The following is a 23315-nucleotide window of genomic DNA, read 5'->3' on the forward strand; positions in this document are numbered from 1 at the left end:
TAAAGGGAATAAGGCTGTAGTATAATGGATAGGGTTGCCAGCTCTGGGTTGGGAAATATCTGGAGATTTTGGGGGCAGAGCCTGAGGGGTTTGGAGAGAGGAGGGACTTCAATGCCACTGAGTCCAATTGCCAAAACGGCCATTTTCTCCCGGTGAGCTGATCTCTATCCGATGGGATCAGCTGTAATAGCAGGTGATCTCCAGCCACCACTGAAGGTTGGCAACCCTCATAATGAAATAGAGGGTGCTTTTATAGGAACAGAATTTTAATCTATTCCACTGTTTATTGTACATATTTTTGTATGTTTATTATATGTATCTTGCTCTAACTGCATTGTTTTCTACTTTTGTAGTTCCATTTTTGCACTATGGCATATGTCTGGTCTTCTTTTTTATTGTGTTGTGATCCTAATCCTATTGCATCATTTGTTAAATGCCTCATACTATTTGACTGCATTGTTTCACACTGTGTAATCTGCCTTGAATCTCTGCAAGAAAGATGGACTACAAAGGAAGTAAATAAATAAAACTCCTGTGATAAACTTACATTCCTTATCTCAGAAGGTGAGATGGCTTGCTGCTTTTCCAACTGCAATGCTGCCTTATGCCAACAACATTGTGGGGAGGGGGACAGCTGAAAATGGAAAGGGCAAAGCTAAGCTTCTGTATCATTCTTGGCACCAGGTGTCAGCTGACTGGGCCTACAATCCAAAGTCACTCTTTAGACACATCAGAATCAGCCCAAGAGTCAGTGTGGTGTAGTGGTTAAGAACGGTGGAGTCTGATCTGGAGACCCCAGTTTGATTCCCCACTCCTCCACATGAGTGGTGGACGCTAATCTGGTGAACTGGATTTGTTTCCCTGTTCCTACACATGAAGCCAGCTGGGTGACCTTGGGCTAGTCACAGCTCTGATAGAGCTCTCTCAGCCCCACCTACCTCACAGGGTGTCTGTTGTGGGGAGGGGAAGGAAAGGTGATTGTAGGCCGGTTTGATTCTACTTTAAGTGGTAGAGAAAGTTGGCATATAAAAAACGATTCTTCTTTGACAGCTGCTTACCCTGTGCTGAGAAGGTTACTTCTATAGCTCCTCCAAGATTTCGTTTGGGGTAGATTTTCTCATAGGGAAGGCTTTGTTTGTATGGGTGAGGCCCTCCTGCATGTGCACAGTTTGCTTGAAGCTCTTTGGTTCAAAGTCTGTCTCTTCAGACAGTATCAAGCATCAAAACATAAAAGGACAGCAATGGTAGCATATGTTGCTTTTAAATTAGAAGTATAGCGAGGATAGATCTGTCGGTGGCTACAAGCCATACAACCTTCATTTTAAAAGAACATCTGACTACTAGATGCTGGGGTTTAATAAAGGAGGGGGCAAATAATCACAGACTGGGCAGTGTCACCTTACACCAGGCTGAGTTATATGGACTATTGCTATGGCCAAACTTAGCAAGTCTTCCATTTTAGGGAAGATGGCATGAGGCACTTCCTTATATTTGTTGGTGGGACTGTGACTCATGACTAAAGAATGTGGTTTGTATGCAGAAGGTCCCAGATTCAATCCCCAGCATCCTCAATTAAAAGAATAAAGTTGCGAGTGATGTGAAAGATCTCTACCTGAGACCCCAGAGAGCCGCTGCCAGTAAACATAAGCAACACTAACTAATCAGCCCAATGAGCTGACTGGCAGCTTATCATGCACAGTGCTTAAAGTGTTTTGGCACTCCATAAACATTATCTGAGGAAGATGCCCACACGTCTATCGTTCTGCAGAATGTTCTAAATAGAGGGCACTTTTATAAAGGGATTAGAATTACAGTAAAATGAAACAATCTAGGATGGCACATTAAAATGGAATAGGATTGGAATCTACCGTGATTAAAATTGTAGGTACCTGGTTTTTCGCCATTGCCTTATACCTTGTAGTTCTGCTCTCTGTATTGTTTACAGTACACCTTGCATCAGATAGTTTGTTCTTATTGTTTTCTAATTCCGCAATCCTAGCCCTATTGGTTGTACCATCGTACATTGGTTGTATTGTGCTGTCTGATTGCAGTTTTATATTCTGTAACCAGCCTTGAGTCCCAGTGAAAAGGGCAAGCTATAAATACAGTAAATAAGCCTCAGTGATTATTATATTATGATAACCTTTAGGATGCACACACAAAAAGTATTTCCTTTACTCAACAAGTGATTGAAATTAGGAATTTGCTGCCGGAGGATATGGCCACAGGCATAGATGGCTTTAAAGGGGGATTTGACAGATACATGAAGAATAGGTCTATCAATGGCCATGGTGACTAAAGGGAACCTCTACGTTCAGAGGCAGTAAACCTCTGAATACCAGTGCCAGAAGGCAACGTCAGGGGAAGGCATCAGCCTCTATGCCATTGTCGGACCTCCAGCAGAATTGGTTGGCCACTGTGTGAGACAGGATGATAGACTAGATGGACCACTGGTCTGATCCAGCAAGGCTCTTCTTCTGTCCTGTTGCTAAGGTTGAGGCTGGCTATACTGCAGTGTACTATAAAAAATGGTAAAAGTAGTTCCCTGTGCAAGCATTGGGTCATTACTGACCCATGGGGTGGCGTCACATCATGACGATTACTAGGCAGACTATGTTTGCGGGGTGGTTTGCCAGTGCCTTCCCCAGTTATCTATACTTTGCCCCTCACAAGCTGGGTACTCATTTTACCCACCTCAAAAGGATGGAAGGCTGAGTCAACCTTGAGCTCGCGACCTGAAATCAGGTCATGAGCAGAGCTTTGACTGCAGTACTGCAGATTACCACTCTGTGCCACGGGGCTTTTGTAGTACTATAAGCCTGTGCTTAATGCTTCTAAAAATAGTAATGGAAGAGACATTCTCACTAGCATTTCTCTTCACTTCAGGTAGCTCACACTGCCATCATTCACCCTTGCCTCTCTATTTGTTTTCTATGCTATAGATGCAAGTTGTATGCTAAGTAGAGTTGCCAACTTCCAGGTGGATCCTGGATAGGGTTCCCAGGTCACTTGGATTGCCCACCAATCCATCGGCAATTGCCCACCAATCCATCGGCTGGCTCAGGAGCGGGGAACACACACATAGCTATGCCAACACGATTACTTCAGTTCCGATTTACACCCGAAAGCGCCACATTGTGACAGGCCACTTTAGTTTGGGCGGTTTGAGTGGTAAAGCGGCCTGTCACGATGTGGTGCTTGTGGGTGTAAACCAAAAGTGACAAAATCCCCGCCCCAGCTCTGCCCCAAAAACCTCCACTGGAGAGGGGGGACCTGGCAACCCTAGTCCTGGAGCTCTCCCAAAATTACAACCAATCTCCAGGCTACAATGATCAATTCCTCTGGAGCAAAAGTCTGGTTTGGGGGGTGGCCTCTATGGAATTACACCTCACTGAAGTCCCTCCCCAGGCTCCACCCCCAATTCTCCAGGAATTTCCCAACCTGGAGTTGACAACCCAACGACATAAGTTCTTCTGAGCACCTGCACAATGCTTTTCTCCCTTAACACTGAATAATCACAGCCTAATCCCATGCATCACAACTAGGGTGCCAGAAGACATAACTTCCAGGCACCCTAGAACTGTAACCCTTCTCTTATGATAAATAGGGAATATGCTTCCACGGCCCAAATTTACACATACACTTACGCCATAAACATGTTGGCCAGTATATATTAGCCAGCTCAGCCCCTTCCCCAACAGAAACCAGAAGGCAGCCTCAGCTCTGCAGAGTAGAAGGGACAAAAAAAATCTAAAAATGCAAAGTAACAACGACAACCCCCCTACTCTAAGTGCCCCACCACAAAAAAGGTAAAGGTTCCCCGTGCAAGCACCAGGTCATTCCTGACCCACGGGGTGACGTCACATCCCGACGTCTACTAGGCAGACTTTGCTTACGGGGTGGTTTGCCAGTGTCTTCCCCAGTCATCTTCTCTTTACCCCCAACAAGCTGGGTACCCCATATAAGCCCTATTTATTCAAATACAGTAACGAAAGAAGATATTTTTATTGGTTGAGAACGCTCCAATGAACCCCCTGCACAGAACTTCCGAGATAGGGGATGAGGTGCAACCAGGAGCCAATCCCAAAGGCAAGTAAGAGAAACCTCTGGCTCTCAATGGACCACAAGGGGCAACCCCAAGCCAAAGAAATGGGGAAAGGGCCCCCATATCCGAAGAAGTGGACTGTGACTCGGCCAAAGCTCATACAGAAATAAATCTCAGTGGGTAGCCGTGTTAGTCTGTCTGCAGTAGAAAAGGGCAAGAGTCCAGTAGCACCTTAAAGACGAACAACAATATTTTCTGGCAGGGTATGAGCTCTCGTGAGCCACAGCTCACTTCTTCAGATACAGCTAGAATGTGAATCCATCTGTCTTTAATTCACAGTGGGTAGCCGTGTTAGTCTGTCTGCAGTAGTAGAAAAGAGCAAGAGTCCAGTAGCCCCTTAAAGACTAACAAAAATATTTTCTGGTAGGGTGTGAGCTTTGGTGAGCCACAGCTCACTTCTTCAGATACAGCTTCTAGCTGTATCTGTGACTCGGCCAAAGCTCATACAGAAATAAATCACAGTGGGTAGCCGTGTCAGTCTGTCTGCAGTAGTAGAAAAGGGCAAGAGTCCAGTAGCACCTTAAAGACTAACAAAAATATTTTCTGGTAGGGTATGAGCTTTCGTGAGCCACAGTTCACTTCTTCAGATACAGCTAGAATGTGAATCCATCTGTCTTTAAGTAGAGGAGAGTGATGGACAGATGGATTCACATTCTAGCTGTATCTGAAGAAGTGAGCTGTGGCTCACGAAAGCTCATACCCTGCCAGAAAATATTTTTGTTAGTCTTTAAGGTGCTACTGGACTCTTGCCCTTTTCTACTACAATAATAAATGTCTGTAGTCTTTAAGGCGCTACTGGGCTGTTGCTTTATTTCGCTGCAGCAGGCCACGGCGGCTGTCCCTCGCAAAAAACACGCTCGCCCCGCATACAGCCGGCACTCAAACGGAACCCGGAACTGAAGTCCGCGAGGAAGCCCGATGACGCACAGTCCTCTTGGAAAGGCGCGCGGCGCTTCGCCCTCGGCAGGGAGCGGCCTGCCCCGCCGGAAGTGAGGTCATAATGGAGAGCCGGAACTTGGGACCGGGGCTCGGCTGCCTCTGATACGATCACCTCCGGGGGTCGGGGTTTCGAAGGGTCGCGGTAGGAGCTCCGGCGGATTTACAGGCCCGCGGTGAGCAGCATCAGCTGCTGCTGCTGCTTCTGCCGGAGGGGAGCCCGCGCCGAAGTCTCATGGCCGGCGGGGAGGCCGCCCCAGCGGCGGGGCCCGGCTCCGCGGCGGACGGTGGCGAGGGGAAAGGGCGGGGAGCCGGGGACGCCGGCGGCCTGGGCTGGGTGGAGGCGCTGCGCGGCGACTGCGAGCCCGAGCAGCACTGGCGGTACCGCCGCGAGTTCCTGGTCCGCAACGCCGAGGCCTCGTCGCTCTCGCCGGACGGGGAAGGCGGGAGCGAGAGCGCGGGAAGGCGGCGCCTCGTCTCCTTCTCCATGGTGTGGGCCAACCACGTCTTCCTGGGATGCCGGTGAGTCGCCGACCTGGCGGTGAAGAATAACGACATTGAACTTATAAAAAAAAGTCTGGGGTTTGATGAGAGGATTCATAAGGCGATTTTATATAAAGCCGTGAACGGAAACTTGTGTTGTTGTTTTTTAAATAAGTAATTTGACCGTTCTGGTAGTTTTGGGTCTCCCTTTGGGATAGTGATAAAGTCCGTTGTCCGCGGCCGAAGGCCATCACAATCTACCATACAAAACATTGTGTGTGTTAAGGGCCGTCAAGTCGCTTCCGACTCATGGCGACCCTATGAATCAATTGTCCTCCAAAGTGTCCTATCCTTAACAGCCTTGCTCAGATCTTGCAAATTGAGGGCTGTGGCTTCCTTTATTGAGTCAATCCATTTCTTGTTGGGTCTTCCTCTTTTCCTGCTGCCTTCAACTTTTCCTAGCATTATTGTCTTTTCCAGTGACTCTTGTCTTCTCATAACATGTCCAAAGTACGACAGCCTCAGTTTAGTCATTTTAGCTTCTAGGGTCAGTTCAGGCTTGATTTGATCTAAAACCCACTGATTTGTTTTTTTGGCGGACCAGGGTATCCGTAACACTAAAATAACATAAAATATCATAAAGCAACATTAAAATAACTTTAAAACAGTCTGACCCACAAGAAGCTAGTATTTAAACATGTTACGTCCCTGATTAGAAACAGCTTTAGCTTGGATTTTCTTAGTTGCTAAAGCACAGAGTGACACTTTGTAGGTAAACATCAGGATTGGCGTCTGATAGGAGAAAGAGCAGCTTCTCTGAATCTGGAGAAAGATTTAGGCCCTTTAGAATTGCTCCGAGGAATTTAAGTCTGGGCTCTTTGTAAAGAGGACAGAATAAGGTGTAATGAGTTAGGTCCTCTGGAGCAGCTCCACAAATACATAGGCGAGAGGCCCATGGGTGTCTCTCTTTGTAAACTGGCAGTTCAAAGGAGGGAGAGTCCAGTAGCACCTTAAAGACTAACAACATTTCTGGCAGGGTACGAGCTTTCGTGAGCCACAGCTCACTTCTTCAGATACAGCTAGAATGTGAATCCATCTATCCTTAAGTAGAGAAGAGTGAATTAGGTTAAAAGAACACACATACCTTCTCACAAAAGCTCTCCAAAATAAAATGCTTTTACATGCTTTTCGGAAAGCAGGGAGCAAATGTGCCCTCCTTACCCGTTCCGACAAGCAATTTGAAAGTACCTTTCCCACAACAAAGAATGTCCTTGTTTTGACAGTTACCAAATGAACTAACCTATGAAAGATCACAATGGGTAGCCATGTTATTTTGTCAATAGCAGTAGAAAAGTGCAAAAGTCCAGTAGCACCTTAAAGAGTAACAAAATTTCTGGCAGGGTATGAGCTTTCATGAGCCGCAGCTCACTTCTTCAGATACAACTAGAAAGTAAATCCATCTATCTTTAAGTAGAGAAGAGTGAATTAGAGACACAATGGCAATGTAACTGTCAAAAGCAAGTAAATTCCATTAGCAGGTGTGATTGGATTAGATGTGATTTGTAAACTGGGTGAGATGTTTGTGCAACAGGTATGTTTGACAATTACTTCTTATATGCGGCTCTTTTGTAGCCAGTTTTTGTTGGAGAAACGCAGCACACTCACTGATTACAGAAATAGCAATATGCTGGTTGGATCCATGAGTGGGTGGATAATGTGTTATCATTGTTTTGTATTGATCATTTTCCTCGTGGATTATCCTGTCCGCACAGAAAAATCTGGAGCTACATTACTAGAATACATTGATAATATTCAAGTTGTGGGTTCACCTCTGCATTTTCTAATCTGTGGAAAAAGTGAACTGCAGTCTGTTCTGTTGCACTGTTTGCTTTGTTCTTTTGTGCTTATAAGCTATTGTGATGTAATGTCTGCTCTTGTTCTGAATTGATTGTGAAGTTTTGCCCAAGTTTCTTTTGTTTGTATATGCTGTTTCAGTTTGCAAACAGGGATGCTAAAGGACAGACAGTTACCTGAATACTTCAAAGGGTCACACAGTGTGGTTCAGCGTGCTACAGCTTGAACCACGAGGCAGTCTCGGAGCATTATACTAAATGTGAGCTTGCCTCAGCTCTCCTGCTTCTTCCACTCTGATCCCATTATCCTTGCTCTACTATATTGTGCTTGAAGCTTTGACTCCATTATGTAGCTTAGATATCTAGGGTTGGGAAATAAATCCTTTCCTTGGTGCATGCATTAACATTTTGAGTATCTGGGGAACTATCATAAAGCACTGTATCTCCGGAGTCAGTCACCCTATTTCCTCTTCTTTGTACCTTATGTGCAATAATGTTTTAGTGCATTTGGGATTTTTTTTTTTTGTAATATGTGAAATTCAGACATGATGGTAGATATTTTGAAGGAGCAGTGGTCTTTGTCTTTGTGTTGCTAACTGCCATCATCTTTCCCTGCTCAGGTATCCTCAACAAGTGATGGAAAAAGTGCTGGACATGGCTGCAGGCATCACAGTCACCAATGCTCCAACCCACACTCTGAGAGACGAACTGGTTGCCAAGGTGAAACGAGGCATATCAAGTAGCAATGGTTAGCAGATCATAGCTGTGCAAATACAAATAGGAGCCTAGTTAATTAATACATGAATACCATCTCAAATATAGCAATGGGATTTAGTTTTTAAATTGTCACTATTCTAATATTATTAATTTATTTTTAGCTTAATTTTTGCTGTGATGAAACATAATTTTCAAAGGAGATGAAGCTAAATTTGTTTTTATTTATGTAAAAAGGACAAGACCTTTAGACATTATGCCACTCAGCCTGCTTTGCAAATGGTGTTGTAGCAGTAGCAAGTAAATACATTGGTTTTTATCCACACTATGACTAATGGATTAACACCTACTTTAAATGCATATTTTAAAAGTTAATATTATTGACCTGTATTATTATTGCCCAAACTTGTTATTAAATTAATCTAGGCATTAATGTAATGAGGAGTCCTCAATTCTGGCTTTTGTGTGTGTGTTTGACATAAGGACAATATAGTCTGCTCTAAATTACAGGTGCAATTCTTTTTGTATTTCTTTCTAGAAGGGCTAGAAGAGCCTTGCAAGAAGCGAGCTGTGGGCACAGACAAAGCTTCTGAAGATAGCAGAAGTGATGCAAAGCCTACCAAGGCAGAAGTGCCCATGGAAACAGGCGCTGAACTTATGAAAAACACAGAAAAAGAGGGAGCAAAAGATCCAGAGAAGCCACAATCTTCCGCCGTGGCTCAGAAGGTGGCTGCTACGGCATCACCAGCTGTGGCATCGCCAGCCGTGGCTCAGAAGGCAGCAGCTGTGGCGTCGCCAGCCGTGGCTCAGAAGGCGGCAGCTGTGGCGTCGCCAGCCGTGGCTCAGAAGGCGGCAGCTGTGGCATCGCCAGCCGTGGCTCAGAAGGTGGCGGCATCACCAGCAGTGGCTCAGAAGGCGGTGGCGCCATTGCCAGTGGTGGCTACGGCGTCACCGGCCATGGCTCAGAAGGCGGTGGCTACGGCGTCACCAGCCATGGCTCAGAAGGTGGTGGCTACAGCATCGCCGGCCGTGGCTCAGAAGGTGGTGCCCATGGCACCTTCAGCTGGAGTAAAAGTAGAACCTAGGCTTGCTAATTATGAATCCACAACAGTCACTAGGCACAAATCAGTTCTGGCTTCTTCTATATCTGGCCCTGAATCAAAGATAAATTATTGCTTAACCAAACCTTCAGACTCCAAATCTGAAAGCGCATTACCACCTGAAAAGAAAGACAGTTCAGAAAGTACTGCAGTGTTAGCTTCGAAAAGCAGTTCACATGTGAGTGCAGTCCCTGTCAAAGTGCCACTGAAATTGTTAACAAGTGAAGATGCAAAAGAGAGGCAACCATTCTTCAATAGACTATACAAAGCCGTTGCTTGGAAGCTGGTTGCTGTCGGAGGCTTTAGTCCCACTGTCAATCATGTAGAACTTCTAAACTCGTCTATTCTGTCCGTAAAGGCAACATTAGATGTTGATTTTGTTCCACTGAAAGAGCTTACAGATTTACCTCAGAACAAAAGCTCTCAGGAAAGTGTGGTTTGTGAACTGAGATGCAAATCTGTATATTTGGGTACTGGTTGTGGGAAAAGTAAGGAAAATGCCAAAGCGGTAGCTTCACGGGAGGCACTGAAATTATTCCTCAAGAAAAAGGTTATTGTGAAATTATGTAAAAGAAAGTACAAAGGAAGGGAAGTTGAAGATTTGGTGCTTCTTGATGAAGAATCAAAACCATTAAATTTACCTCCAGCTTTAAGAAACCCTCAAGAAATATTGTAGAACAGTGGAGCAGTTTATACTAGCAAATAATGTTTTCTCACAAAAACAGAGTTACTTTTGTATATTGAAGTAAGCAGCCAGATACTTTGTATTTCTTCTCAGTTTTTTTCAAGACAAACACCATTCCTATAACTTTCACTCAGTAGCAAATATAAATGATTTGACATAGATGTAAAGTGTGCAAAGGTATGCCTTAACATATATAGCACCCTAGTGTGCTTTGTTATTTGTTAAATAGTCTACCTAAGTCTTCAGTTTTAATGAAACAAGATATAGTTTGCTGTTCAAAATGCTCTAATTTTGTAATGCCAGTGATTGGTAGCAGTAATGTTCACTTCAGAACATATATTCTGTTTAGCTGGAAAGGAATATGTATACAAGAACCATTGTACCTAGATGACGGAAAGTTATCTAAAAATTACAAACATTTAATCACATGCTTCAAGTGTTACTTATAATGTTCATATGCTTAAAGAAAATAGTTGATGCAGATTATTTTAATGAAGTAGTAATATTTTAAATCTGAATTTAAAATGTTGGTCCTGTTTTAATATCATACTTGTGAATTGTCAGTAAACAGTCTCCAGGGTTACTTATCCCTAAACTTCGTTAACCAGATGCAGCTTATATTTTGTGAGAAAATACCACTTTCACTTTTTCAAATAAATACAGCTTTCTATACTAAGCTTATTTTACGTGTACTATAATTGGGATGTGGGATTTCATTAAGCATTTTCAAATAACAGTCCATTTTTATAACTTCAAAAATAAAATATTAGTCTTAAACACCATAATTAATTTGCAACTTCTAAGAATAATATGAAGTCCTGATTCTATCTGCATAGGATTTTCATTTTGGAATATCTGTATGTAAACAGATTTTCTAATTATGTTCCTTTTATATATATTCTCAGGAGATAAAAGTTGCTATGCTGAACATAATGTGCGGCAGTGCAGTGATACCCACATTATTTTTTATGTGTACAGGCATTTTTACCATTACCTTTGGTGTTGAGAAATGCTTACAGCAATGGGAAACCCCTCCTGCATCAATAAAGTATTCCTCGGGAAGGTGGCTAGGGGATATGTTAAAACAGGCAGTACAGTAAATAAAGTTGTCCCATGTAGAATTATCTTTAGGGCATATTTCCATTAGTTGAAGCTAAATGTCACTTTTTTTTTTGCAGCCACCCTTGGGGAATCAAGAAATCCTTATTCATAAAACCTGTAATCCATAGAATTGTCCGGTAATTTCCATGCAGAATGGAGTTTATGATCCCCCTTTAGCAATTATTCATCTTGCTTGACTAAAAGGTTGCAGTGTGAGAGCTGCTCTTGGCAGGGATGGAGTGCATCTGTGCAAGCGTTAGCTTTTGTTTGTATCTAAAGTGGCTCTCTGAATCATAACTATAGTTAACTTCTGTATCATTTGAATAAATACTAAAACTATATTTTTGGACCACTGTCACTGCAATACTCTTGTTTGTTTCAAGCGACGTTTAGTTGATACTAAGTTGTTCTGAAATGTATTTTGGCAGTTAAACAAAAAAGTCTTCCATCAACAGTTTTTTCCCCTACACCACAGAGTTGTCGTTTTTCCGTGCAATAAATAAAGCAGTAGCTACCTGTGCTGATTCTAAAATTTAGGACCAAAGTTATTACTTTCTAATGAAGAAGGCGTTTCTTAGTTCAGCTAGTGGTGTACAGGTAGTAAATGATACCGTAAAATGAACATTTCGTACAGCTGCTTAAGCAATATAGTTTGCCTGATATCTTGCAGAAAACACAGTATTGAGATCTTTAGATGCTTTTGAAATGAGTCTTGTGTAGGAATGGTAGATAAAATTAGTAATTCAGAAAATAATGTGTTTGGCAATTGGTTTATTAAGGGTGACATCCTGTATATAATTCATTAAAATAAAGGCGTTTTCATTTGATTCCTTTTCAGACTTACATGAGTTTAAATTATTTCATTTGGAACTAGAGGGAAAACACTTTACACTTGAGTTCACTTTTTATATATGCGAGATGACAGATCACAGATCCAAAGTGGTCTTCTGCTAGTAATATGGCACTGATACTAGTGGAACAGCATTGCTGTGGGGGAAGGAACAATTATTTTTTACCAATTCTCCATTCTGCTCCAGAATTCTGCTTTGCCCCCATGCTGTTGGTTAGAGTCCCCTGACTCAGAAGATGAAAGTTACCAGGGGTGGGTGGGTAGGAAAACCACTCCAGAGGTGTTGCTGGTCATACCGCCTTGAATCCAACTCACAGCAAACTAATTTCTCTCTAGAGCAGAGAGGCTTGGTGGTATTCCCCCACATACATGCTTTAACTGTAAATCAGAATGCCTTTGCTTCCTGATTTGACTGCAAATGAAAACAAATATATTCATGAAGGATGGAATTGCATATGCAGTAAGAATTTTGATGTTGAGCCACACCACTTTCTACTGTCAAAAAGACAAGCTGGCTTTCAGACTGGACAGTGGCCCTTGCAATACCAAAATGATGCAAAGCTTTGGCTGCTTGCACAGCTGTGTCTTACTTGGACATCACTTGTCTGTACTGTAGCTTTGAAGTACAACGCATCCTGGGAAAGGATGCTTGTTACAGAGCTGCTATTAAAAGTCTAATACTGTATACATTTACCACTTCATAACATTCAGAACGGGTTTTCTTAAGACTGTCATACCTGAAAGATTATCTCTGTATGATATCAGCAAGAGCCTGCTTCATCAGATACATGAAGGGGATTGAGGGTTTGGTAGGAATATGAAAATATGGTTTGAAGTATGATGAAAAAACAAGTTCACAAAGCATAAAATCTACAAATGACAAATGTAAAAAAAAACCCATTACACCTGAATATACTGAAAGATAGTCGTTACTGTGGAATACATTTCCAGTGGATGTAACGGTGGCAATGAGCACAGGTAGCATTAAAAGGCGATTAGACAAATAAGTCTATCAGTGGCTATTTGCCATGGTAACTGAAAGAAATTTCCACATTCAGAGGCAGTAGAAATGAATATCGGTGCTAGGAGGCACCATCGGGGTGGGGGGGCCCTTGGCCTGACAGCCCTGTTTGTTAGCCATTCAGGAGAAACGGTTGGCCACTGTGCAAAACAGGATATTGAACTGGTAGGGATCTTGTATAGTAACACTGAAAGAATTTCAGTGCTCTATCTTCAGTAGTTTTTCATTGTTTTAGTACAAAATTTAATAATTTTGAGATTTGCTTTCATATATTGTCCATGTAGACTGATACGTTCTCCCATATTAATATATGCCAGTGTGGTGCTAGTGGTTAAAAGTGGTGGTTTGGAGCGGTGGACTCTAATCTGGAGAACCTACACATGAAGCCAGTTGGGTGACCTTGGGCTAATCACAGCTCTCTTAGAGCTCTCTCAGCCCCACCTACCTCACAGGGTGTCTGTTGTGGGAAAGGGAAGGTGATTGTAAGCCAGTTTGATTCTCCCTTAAGTGGTAGAGAAAGTTAGCATATAAAAACCAACTCTTCTTCTCTTTTCACTTTCATGTCTGATTTATTTAAATATTGTCAAAATACTTTTTTGGCCTTAGTAAACAGTAAAAACACATTGTCAGCAGACGGTATATTAATTGATGTGAAGACAGATGAGCTCTTGTTAAATGATTATGGACGTTATCAGAACAGAAGACAGCATTGCTCGCTCAAGGGTTTTATACAAGGGACTTATTTCCTGTCTGCTTCTGGTATTTCAGGTCATGTATGTATAAACAACTTACAGGCATGCTTCAGTCTGCTTGATATCTGCAGTCAACTTACAGGATGCTTTCAATTAATTATATTGAAGGACTTTATATCTTTGTAAGCACAGGCTAGCTTGATGTTAGATCTCGGAAGCGAAGCAGGGTCAGCCCTGACTAGTATTTGTGTGGGAGAACACCAAGGAATACCAGGGGCGTGCTGTGGAGGCAGGCAGTGGCAAACCACTTCTGAATGTCTCTTGTCTTGAGAACTCTATTGAGTTGCCATGAATCAGCTGTGACTTGACAGCAAAAAAAGCACAATCACCAACTAAAAGATGATAATCGTGAATGACTAATATAACCAGTTACATTTCAGAACGAGGTGGGGCCTGGATAAACAAAACAGCCTTTTATTTCAGCAGCAACAGAAGATCCTATTTGATAGATAGAAGACAGTACCATTTATTTTCTTACAAAGCTATAATTTGAAAATGTGTTCTCAAAGACAGGTACAATTAATAGGTATGTTACTCTTTTATTTACTAATATGATAACAGTATGAATGTGGCACCAGTCAAATGAAAGCAATAAATAATTTCAGATCTGTGTAACTCCACAGTTTAACCACTATAAAAAGATGAATATTCAAGTTTTCAGACTTTTCAGATCTCATGTACTGCAGCTAGGAAGCTGCTGCTACAATCGGGGAGGGGGTGACAATTGGAAAACGCTTGTTTGGCTGTAGCCATGAATTTGAGACAAGCAGTTATTACCAACAAATTATCTGATACAGATCCTGGTGAACAAATGGGAGAAGTGTCCCCTTGCGTAACCTGGGCCAAGACCGCAAAGGACTTTCAGTGTAAGTACCAGCACCTTAAATCTGGACCAGATGTCCATTGATAACCAGTGAAGTTGTTACAGAGTCAGAGGCCACTTATGCATGGGAAGTTTTGCCTTGAATTTGCCGTGCATTAATGGCTAGAGGATAACAGCTAAAGAGAAAGCCTACCTGGGGTCATAATATGGGTGGATTGAATAAACAAAGGAATGTGATCACAGTATCCTCCTCCATCAGACACACAGTCATGGGAGGGGGGCAAATATCCCACACCAGGCTAGAGCCTCTTGAAACAAGAGAAGAGTTGGTTTTTATATGCCGACTTTCTCTACCACTTAAAGAAGAATCAAACCAGCTTACAATCACCCTCTCTTCCCCTCCCCACACCCTGTGAGGTAGGTGGGGCTGAGAGAGCTCTAAGAGAGCTTTGACTAGCCCAAAGTCACCCAGCTGGCTTCGTGTGTAAGAGTGGGGAAACAAATCCATTTCACCAGATTAGCCTCCGCCGCTCACATGGGGAATCAAACCCAGTTCTCCAGTACTCTAGGGCAATGTTTGGGATAAGTGCATGTGAGGGGAATGCCGTTCCAAATTTTGCTTTAACACAAAACCATTCCTTCAAAGGAACCAAGCATCATCCAATGGGGACAACACTCTTAGCCTAACCTCCCTCGCAGGGTTGGTGTGAGGATAAAATGGAGGAGAGGAGAATGATGTGAGACGCTTTGGGTTCCCACTGGGGAGAAAGGTGGGGGATAAATAAAAAAAATAAGGAAAAAATAATAATTTCTAAAATGAGAGGGTTGGGGCTCAGGTTTTGCCAGCAGTCATGCCTTCCTTATCATGGAAGCTTATGCATGAGAGACTTAAGCACACACTTAAATGTAATGTTGCTCCCTGGGATCGTAGGAGCAACAGAGTCAAACAAACCGTGAAATGGAAAACGAGTTGCTTCAGCCCCATCCCCTTCACCAGCATCCCTAGAGGACCTTAACACCACGGCTTCCTTCCCCTCCTTTGCACCTAGCATCAGCGCTTGCACTGAACCGCCGCCCTAGTTGTAAGACCCAGTGATTGGTTTGGGGAACTCGGCTCTTGCAATTCCCCAGCTGCCCAGAAGGGCCCCAAGGGGATGACTCTCCCTAAATAATGGCATCCTCTTCCAAACCCAACACCCGCGCGGTTTCCCGACCGCTTTGACGATTCGCCTGCTGTAGCCGGGGGCGGGGCGACAAAGGACGTTTGCATAATTTATGCACGCAGGTTTAACAGACGAGCTGCTCTGGTGAAAGGATCGTTCCTTTAAAAGTCTCCCGGCAGGGCGATGAAAGCTTTTGCGTCCGGGCGAAACAGATGTGTTTCACGCAAGGCGAGAACTCGTGCAAGGCGAGACGGGCTCTGATTTGCTCGCTGTAAGTGGGAAAAGGGCTCGGCGGGCAGGGGTTTATAAAGCAGCGAAGAGCGTGCATATTGCAAGGCGCGCCGAAGACCTGCTCTCTAGGCTACGTGCGGAGGACGCTCGTTCCTCTTGGGCTCCAGCAGCCCGCCTAGGGGAAAGTCCCCGGACCCCTGGCAGAGAGTGCCGCGCGCTCCCCGGTGCGCAACAACCCGTCTCGCTGGCTCACGACCACCCCGCCAAGAAGCCCTCCGGGCCGAGCGGGTGAGCGCGGGAGGGGCCTCTCGTCAAGCCCCCACAGTTACGCAGGTAGTGCGCGAGGGCCCCCCTCCTCCAAGGAGCCGGACCGCACCAACAGAACGGGGCTCATTCTCGGACCGCCTGTTTCCTTTTTGGGCACGTTTACGCGCGGGAGGTTTTGCCTTGGACTGGCCGCTCTCTGGATGCGCATTTCCCTTCCACCCACCCAGATTCTCAAACCTCCACAGTAAGCCCCCATGCAGAATTCGGATGGGGAAAATGGGCACCTAAAGAGTGGCAAAAGTGGAGGGCAGCAGGAAAAGAGGAAGACCCAGCAAGAGATGGATGGACTCAATAAAGGAAGCCACAGCCTTCAGTTTGCAGGATCTGAGCAAGGCTGTCAAAGACAGGGCATTCATGGCTCATGACCAATGCTGATTTCGGCACACCCATCTCTCCCCTGGACATCACAGACTCTTCTGCAGACCACACTTAATCCCACCACGCCTGCAATTCATATTTACATACTGTTAACATTTACATACTAATGCTTGTCTGAATTCACTCTCCTCTACTTAAAGACAGATGGATTCACATTCCAGCTGTATCTGAAGACGTGAGCTGTGGCTCACAGAAGCTCATACCCTGCCAGAAAATATTTTTGTTAGTCTTTAAGGTGCTACTGGACTCTTGCTCTTTCCTACTACTGCAGATCTGAAGAAGTGAGCTGTGGCTCACGAAAGCTCATACCCTGCCAGAAAATATTTTTGTTAGTCTTTAAGGGGCTACTGGACTCTTGCTCTTTTCTACTAAAGACAGGACATTTTGGAGGACTTTCATTCATAGGGTCACCATGAGTCGGAAGCGACTCGACGGCACTTAACACACACACACACAAAGAGTGGCAAATCCAAGGCAAAACCTCCCATGCATAAATGGCCTCTGTTCTCCAGCTTTACTACAGAGTTAAAAGCAAGCGAAAAGCAAAAGCCTGCTTCATCTCTCACCGCACATTGAAGGGCTCTCTTCCGTGTAAGCCTAGTTGACCTGAAGGGGCACTTTGCACGTATGGATGGCAGAGTTATACAAGCCGCATCGCGTCCTACAAAGTTAAATGGGAGTTTATCTGCCTTTGCTTTCCCCGTCAAGAATCCCGGAAAATAGCTAGTGTTGGGACTGAGGTTTCTTCCCTGCCCGTAAAATTTACACGGGGAGGAAGGGGGGGAGCTGTTCAACTACTGTCCCCCAATGGAACAAAGTAAAAGTCGAACACACCTGGATCCTCGTCTCCTATGCTCTGCCATGACAGCTCCCCTTATGTTCACCCTGCAAATGGGGAATATCAACAACTACATTCTCTGTAGTGGCTCACCCTACAGAGTGGGGGGGGGCTTGTTCAGGAGTGCATTTTCATAAAGATGATATAACAGAATGGTTCAGGAAGATGCTTTAATAAATGGAACAGGACTGAGCTATATTGCTGCTTATAGTATGTATTATCTGTTTGCTGTTTGTATTATCTGTTGGAGGAGAGCATTACGGATTCTGTGGACGGCCAAAAAAACATATCAGTGGGTTATAAATCAAATCAAGCCTGAACTGACCCTAGAAGCTAAAATGACTAAACTGAGGCTATCGTATTTTGGTCCCATTATGAGAAGACAAGAGTCACTGGAGAAGACAATCATGAGAGGAAAAGTTGAAGGCAGCAGGAAAAGAGGAAGACCCAACAAGAGATGGTTTGACTCAATAGAGGAAGCCACAGCCCTCAGTTTGCAAGATCTGAGCAAGGCTGTCAAGGATAGGACATTCTGAAGGACATTGATTCATGGGGTCGCCATGAGTCGGAGGTGACTTGGTGGCACATAACACACACACCTGTTTGTTGTAGCATATCTTGCTCTCATTGCATAGAATTTCTATTTACATCATATCTGTTTACACTCTTTAGGTGCACTGTTTCACATATTTAATACATATGCTTTGTTTCAGATTTCCTCTGTCCTATTCCCATTATATTGCTTATTAGTTGTCTCATCCTATTATTGCATTGACTTTCATTGTGTAATCTGCCTTGCGTCTCAGTGAGAAAGGCAGACTATAAATAATGTAAATAAATGAAACATTATTTTATCCCCTTACAAATGATAAGGATCCACTTTTAAACGCATTTCAGCGCCCTTACGACATCACAGAAGCCCAGATCTGTTTGTTGTGGCACATGTGCAACAATTAATTGTAATTTGCCTTTCAGTAGCATCTTTATAAAAATTGAGGATCTTTGTTTTTAGAGCAGGTAGACCAGGCCATGGTGATAGCACAAAGCACCCATTGTTTTTATGGTAATATCCACAAAGATACGAACTATGATACCATCGTGGTTTTATGTTGTTTCAATGTAAAAAATCATATGGATTCTGAAAAATCCATTTAAAATAATTCAGGTCCAATTTTAACCCTGTATGGTGTTCATAATCCTAGTGCCTCTGCAGCCATGCCTGGATGGAACTATTCACCTTTGCCACCTCCTTACTGTCCCTTTTAAAAGAAGTTTTCAGTTCGCTGCTTGATTTTATACATTTTCTGGCCTATTTAGCATGCACCGTCCAATCTGCACACACGTTATGCAAGGAGCAAATAAATTAAATCGTTTCCTAAAAAGTCCCAATAATGTCAAAAGTAAACCAGGTGCCCCTAGACTCCTGTGACGTTTTGCTGAAACAGACTAACAGCTACCGCTCTGGAATTATCATCGGAGGGTTTTTTTTTTTAATCCCTTAAAGGGACGCAACAGCAGAAGTATCCCTCCAACCCTTCTGTTCTCAGGCGGGTCCGGGCAGTCAAGTGACCTCGTGCTTAGAAGTTGTGCAAGCTCGCCCCTCCCACACGCAGGATGGAAGCTAAACCTCGCCGACTTCACGACAGTTTACAGGGCAATCGTAAACAGCGTTACTGAAGAAGTAATCTGGTATCTGAAGAAGTGAGCTGTGGCTCACGAAAGCTCACACCCTGCCAGAAAATATTTTTGTTAGTCTTTAAGGTGCTACTGGACTCTTGCCCTTTTCTACTAGAGTTACTCCAGTATTTTAAGATTGCACTGTTACTCTTTAGTAAGAGTACCCCCTACTTCACAAACACTCCGACCCACAACAGTCCTCCTACCCCTCCCAAGTCGCACGTGTCCGCTCAAAGTCACTTTCCCGCAGCCCCTCCTCCTCTGGGCTTCCTACGCCTTCCTTCTCCTCTTGGTTAAGCGCGTTCCTACAAATGGAGATCTTAAGATGGGGGCGATTTCAGAGGGGACTCGTGTTGCTCTGCGGTACAACACTTAAGATTTGAGTCCAGTAGCAGCTTAGAGTTTCAGGGCGGCGTGAGCTCTGCAGAGTCAAATCTCCATTAGACACAGTAGAGTAGAAATATGTAGGGGTGTGTGGGGGGGGGAGAGAAACACTCAGTTGTAACGACGCGTCCAGCGAGAACAGACTGGGGTTTCTAAGCGCTTCATTTCCGCCCCTCCCGGCAGCTGATTGGTCGGAACGAACGATTAAAAGAAGGAGCGAGAGGCTGAACGTTCGAACCAGGAAAGGAAGTGGGGGGGGGGGACAGCCTCCGCCGAAGGGCGCTGACGGCCCCTTTAAGTCGAATCCTGCCTTCCGTCTCTTGCCCTCCCCCACCCCCACGTTTGTCTTCTGACGTCTCCGCCCGCCCGAGCCAATCGCAGCAGGCGTGAGGGGAAGGCGGGAGAATGCGAACCAGCCGCGCCTTATAAGGGAAGGCCTCGCGCATGCGCGCTTTCCCGATCAGCGGGGGAAAGAAAAAGTAGGAGGGGGGGTGCGGAAGGGAAAAGGAGGCGGGGAGTTCCAAGTGAGGGAGGAGGGTTTCCTCTCGCCCCGGCCGCCTCCGCCGACCGAGAAGCCGCCTCGGGGGGGGGTCTCCCGTCCCTCCCCCCTTCCCGCGCGGGATCGGGGTCTCCTGAGGAAGGAGGAAGGGGGGGCTGTCACGTCGCGTCATGATGTTGGGGTCGCCGGGGCAACAGCCTGGGGGGGCGGGGTCTGGGGCGGCGGCGGCGGCCGGGTCGGCCACCGCCGCCGGGGGCGTCCCGAGCTTCCCGTGCGGCGGCGGCGGCGGCGTGTCGGAGCGGTTCCTGGCGCGCTACGTGCAGGACTACCTGGAGTGCGTCGAGTCCCTGCCGCTCGACATGCAGAGGATGGCCTCGCTCCTGCGCGAGATGGACACGCGGTGCCGGGGTGAGTGGGGGGGGAGGGGCGGCGGCTGTGGTACCCCCTTTGCCCCCCCTCCCCCCTCTCTCCTCAGCCGTCGCTGGCGAAGGGGCGGGGCTTGGCCCGGTTCGCTCCTCCCCCCCCACACGCACCCCGGAAAGGAGAAAATGGCCACCTCCCCCCCCCCACACACACACACCAGCCATTCTGAACACATGAGGCTGCCTGATACTGAATCAGACCCTGGGTCCAACAAAGTCAGTATTGTCTACTCAGACCCGCAACAGCTCTCCAGGGTCTCAGGCAGGGGTCTTTCACATCACCTACTTGCCTCGTCCCTTTAACAGGAGATGCCAGGGACTGAACCTGGAACCTTCTGCATGCCAAGCAGAGGCTCTACCACTGAGCTACAGCCGTTCCCCATAAATGGAGGAGGGGAGAATGAGGTTCCAACATGCTTCAGCCATTCTGAACACATGAAGCAGCCTTATACTGAATCAGACCCTTGGTCCATCAAAGCTAGTACAGTCTATTCAGGCCGGCAGCGGCTCTCCAGGGTCTCAGGCGGAGGTCTTTCACATCACCTGCCTGTCTAGTCCCTTTAACTGGGGATGCCGGGGATTGAACCTGGGGCCTCCTGCACGCCAAGCAGAGGCTCTATCACTGAGCCACCTGGTTGATGACCCCCGACGCCTGGCATCTCGGCGTGACCCTTGCAGCTATCCGGAGGAGGGAAGCTTATCGGCCTTTTCGCACCCCGGAGGGGGAGGTGTCGTTGAGCGTGGCTCCCTTTAAGTACGTGTTGTCAGAAAGGCACATTTTCGGATACCTCGCCGCATGTTAAAGTCCATCATGCGCGTAAGAGGGAGGACCGCCTCCATCAGGACGGGCAACACGCGTCGCCTGAAAGTTCCGAGTCGCTCGCTTGGGTCTGTGGCCGGTTATGCGCGGGAGGTTTTTCCTTAGATTTGCCCATCTCTGGATGCATATCTTTTCTTGTCTGAATTCTCAAAAAATAAGCTCCCCCGTGCAGAGTTTTGAGAATTTGGATGGGGGGAATGTGCACGTAGAGAAAGGCAAATCCAAGGCAAAACCTCCCATGCATAAATGGCAAAAACATTGTCGGTTCATGCATTCATTATTTTGCGCAGGAGATTCCTTTCTAATGACTTGAAAATCAAGTTCTTCCAGCACTGCCCGTTCTCCTGACTTCCCAGACACTCATGCGCTTGAGTGTGACATCCTGTACCCAACTAAAGGGTGACTGCGTTGTGGTAGACTGAATCCAAAGTTCAAGATATATATTCATTTAAAATCTTAAAGAGCAGGTGCTCACTGTCAGTTAGTTGTTCCTTCCACCACCCTGTTGCATGATAGATCTTTCCAGTTTCTACTTGGTTTTGTAATCTATTTACTTCTCTGGATAGTCGGGGTAGCTTTTCTAGACTTCTTGAGGATGGAGTGCTAAGGTACAGATGTTTCTCTCCCAGAGCAAAGTATTTGACAAATCATTGTCACATCATACTTACATGTAACTGGAATGCAATTGTTTGGGCAGTTCTAGTTGGTGCTACGCTTACTTTGTTTTTCTTTGACAGAAGCATTAAAAGAAATTGATGAAGTTTATGAGAAATACAAGAGCGAAGATGATCCCGTTCAGAAGAAGCGTTTGCAGCAGCATCTTCAGCGAGCCTTAATCAACAGCCAAGAACTAGGAGATGAGAAAATCCAAATAGTTACTCAGATGCTTGAGTTAGTGGAGAACAGAGCCCGGCAAATAGACTCTCACTCTCAGTGTTTTCAAGATCTTTCAGATACTGAAAAACCCATTGAGAAGTCAAAAGTGGATCCTTGTCAACCAGAGAGATCTTCACGAAGGCCACGCCGGCAGCGTACTAGTGAAAGCCGTGATATATGTCATATAGCGAATGGGATCGATGAGTATGATGACCAGCCTCCTAAAGAAAAGAGATCCAAGTCTGCCAAGAAAAAGAAACGCTCTAAAGCTAAACAAGAAAGGGAAGCTTCTCCGGTAGACTTTGCAGTAGACCCTAATGAACCAACTTACTGTCTCTGTGACCAAGTGTCTTATGGAGAAATGATAGGGTGTGACAATGAACTGTGTCCTATTGAGTGGTTTCACTTTTCATGTGTTGGACTCACCTATAAACCAAAGGGGAAATGGTATTGCCCCAAATGCAGAGGAGACAACGAGAAGACTATGGATAAATGTACAGACAAATCCAAAAAAGATAGAAGATCAAGGTAGTTGATGCTCTAAATATGTTAACAGCGGCTTGGTTTTTATTTTAAAAAAACTGTTTAATAAGCAGACCAGTATTTTAGAAAAATGCATAAAGCTATGCAATAACTTTTAAAATCCACAGTATTAATGGAGTATTAATAGATGTTACTACAATTGTGCTCTTGAATATTCTGAACTAAATAACCAAATTCTTCAAACAGGGTCACATAGGAGTAGCACGGGGGGGATTCAGTTTCCCTCACTCTTCTTAATAATTGTAGAATTATGTTGATGCCTGATGAGGAAGAACTGGAGGGATAATCATGTTAAGACTGGTGTGTTAACATCTGTTGCAGTCACAACTTTAGTTACTTTTTAAGTCTTTCAAGGCAAAAGCCAGCCTACTTCTTTATTGCCTTCCATGTGATCTGCATATATGTCTTTAACTTATTTATGTTGATCTTGTGGTGGTGTTTAGATGTCTATATTTAGAGAAAGTATATTAAGTGATGAAATACTCATGGCTAGAAGAGTTCCATTCAGCATTATAATGCCAGTTCTGAACTGAAGCTGATTGTCTTTTCCATGCTGCCTCTTCTCATAATGTTAGTTGTATCATCTTGCTTCCGATTCCCTTAGCGTTGGCAGGAGCGCATCATAATGCTGAAATGCTTAGAAATACAGTAGATGTGCAAGAACAGCAATGTGTATCTGTCTGAGGCTGTTGCAAGAGTTTGCCTGAACAGAAAGCTGAACTCGTTAATGGATT

At 44.9% G+C, this 23315-nt stretch overlaps 2 protein-coding genes across 2 annotated transcripts; both read left to right on the forward strand.

Moving 5' to 3' along the window:
- The first annotated feature begins 5276 nt into the window (after positions 1–5276).
- Positions 5277–9874, forward strand: CDKN2AIP (CDKN2A interacting protein). Its single transcript, XM_056855537.1, has 3 exons — positions 5277–5563; positions 7998–8125; positions 8630–9874. The coding sequence occupies exons 1-3, from the start codon at positions 5277–5279 to the stop codon at positions 9865–9867; spliced, it is 1653 nt and encodes a 550-aa protein (XP_056711515.1). The 3' UTR covers positions 9868–9874.
- A 10216-nt stretch (positions 9875–20090) lies between these two features.
- ING2 (inhibitor of growth family member 2) lies at positions 20091–23170 on the forward strand. Its single transcript, XM_056855814.1, has 2 exons — positions 20091–20328; positions 21900–23170. Exons 1-2 carry the CDS (start codon positions 20091–20093, stop codon positions 22568–22570), a joined length of 909 nt encoding a protein of 302 aa, XP_056711792.1. The 3' UTR covers positions 22571–23170.
- Positions 23171–23315: the final 145 nt, after the last annotated feature.

The sequence above is a fragment of the Euleptes europaea genome, chromosome 9, assembly GCF_029931775.1.
Source record: "Euleptes europaea isolate rEulEur1 chromosome 9, rEulEur1.hap1, whole genome shotgun sequence".
In the NCBI taxonomy this organism is placed as follows: domain Eukaryota; kingdom Metazoa; phylum Chordata; class Lepidosauria; order Squamata; family Sphaerodactylidae; genus Euleptes; species Euleptes europaea.

What these genes read in the sequence shown, in the direction of transcription:
- CDKN2AIP (XM_056855537.1), top strand. Translation starts at nt 5,277, where the DNA reads ATGGCCGGCGGGGAGGCCGCCCCAGCGGCGGGGCCCGGCTCCGCGGCG. An exon ending in CACGTCTTCCTGGGATGCCG is followed by an intron (nt 5,564 to 7,997) that starts GTGAGTCGCCGA and finishes TTCCCTGCTCAG; the next exon opens with GTATCCTCAACAAGTGATGG. An exon ending in AGGCATATCAAGTAGCAATG is followed by an intron (nt 8,126 to 8,629) that starts GTTAGCAGATCA and finishes ATTTCTTTCTAG; the next exon opens with AAGGGCTAGAAGAGCCTTGC.
- ING2 (XM_056855814.1), top strand. Translation starts at nt 20,091, where the DNA reads ATGATGTTGGGGTCGCCGGGGCAACAGCCTGGGGGGGCGGGGTCTGGG. An exon ending in GATGGACACGCGGTGCCGGG is followed by an intron (nt 20,329 to 21,899) that starts GTGAGTGGGGGG and finishes TTTCTTTGACAG; the next exon opens with AAGCATTAAAAGAAATTGAT.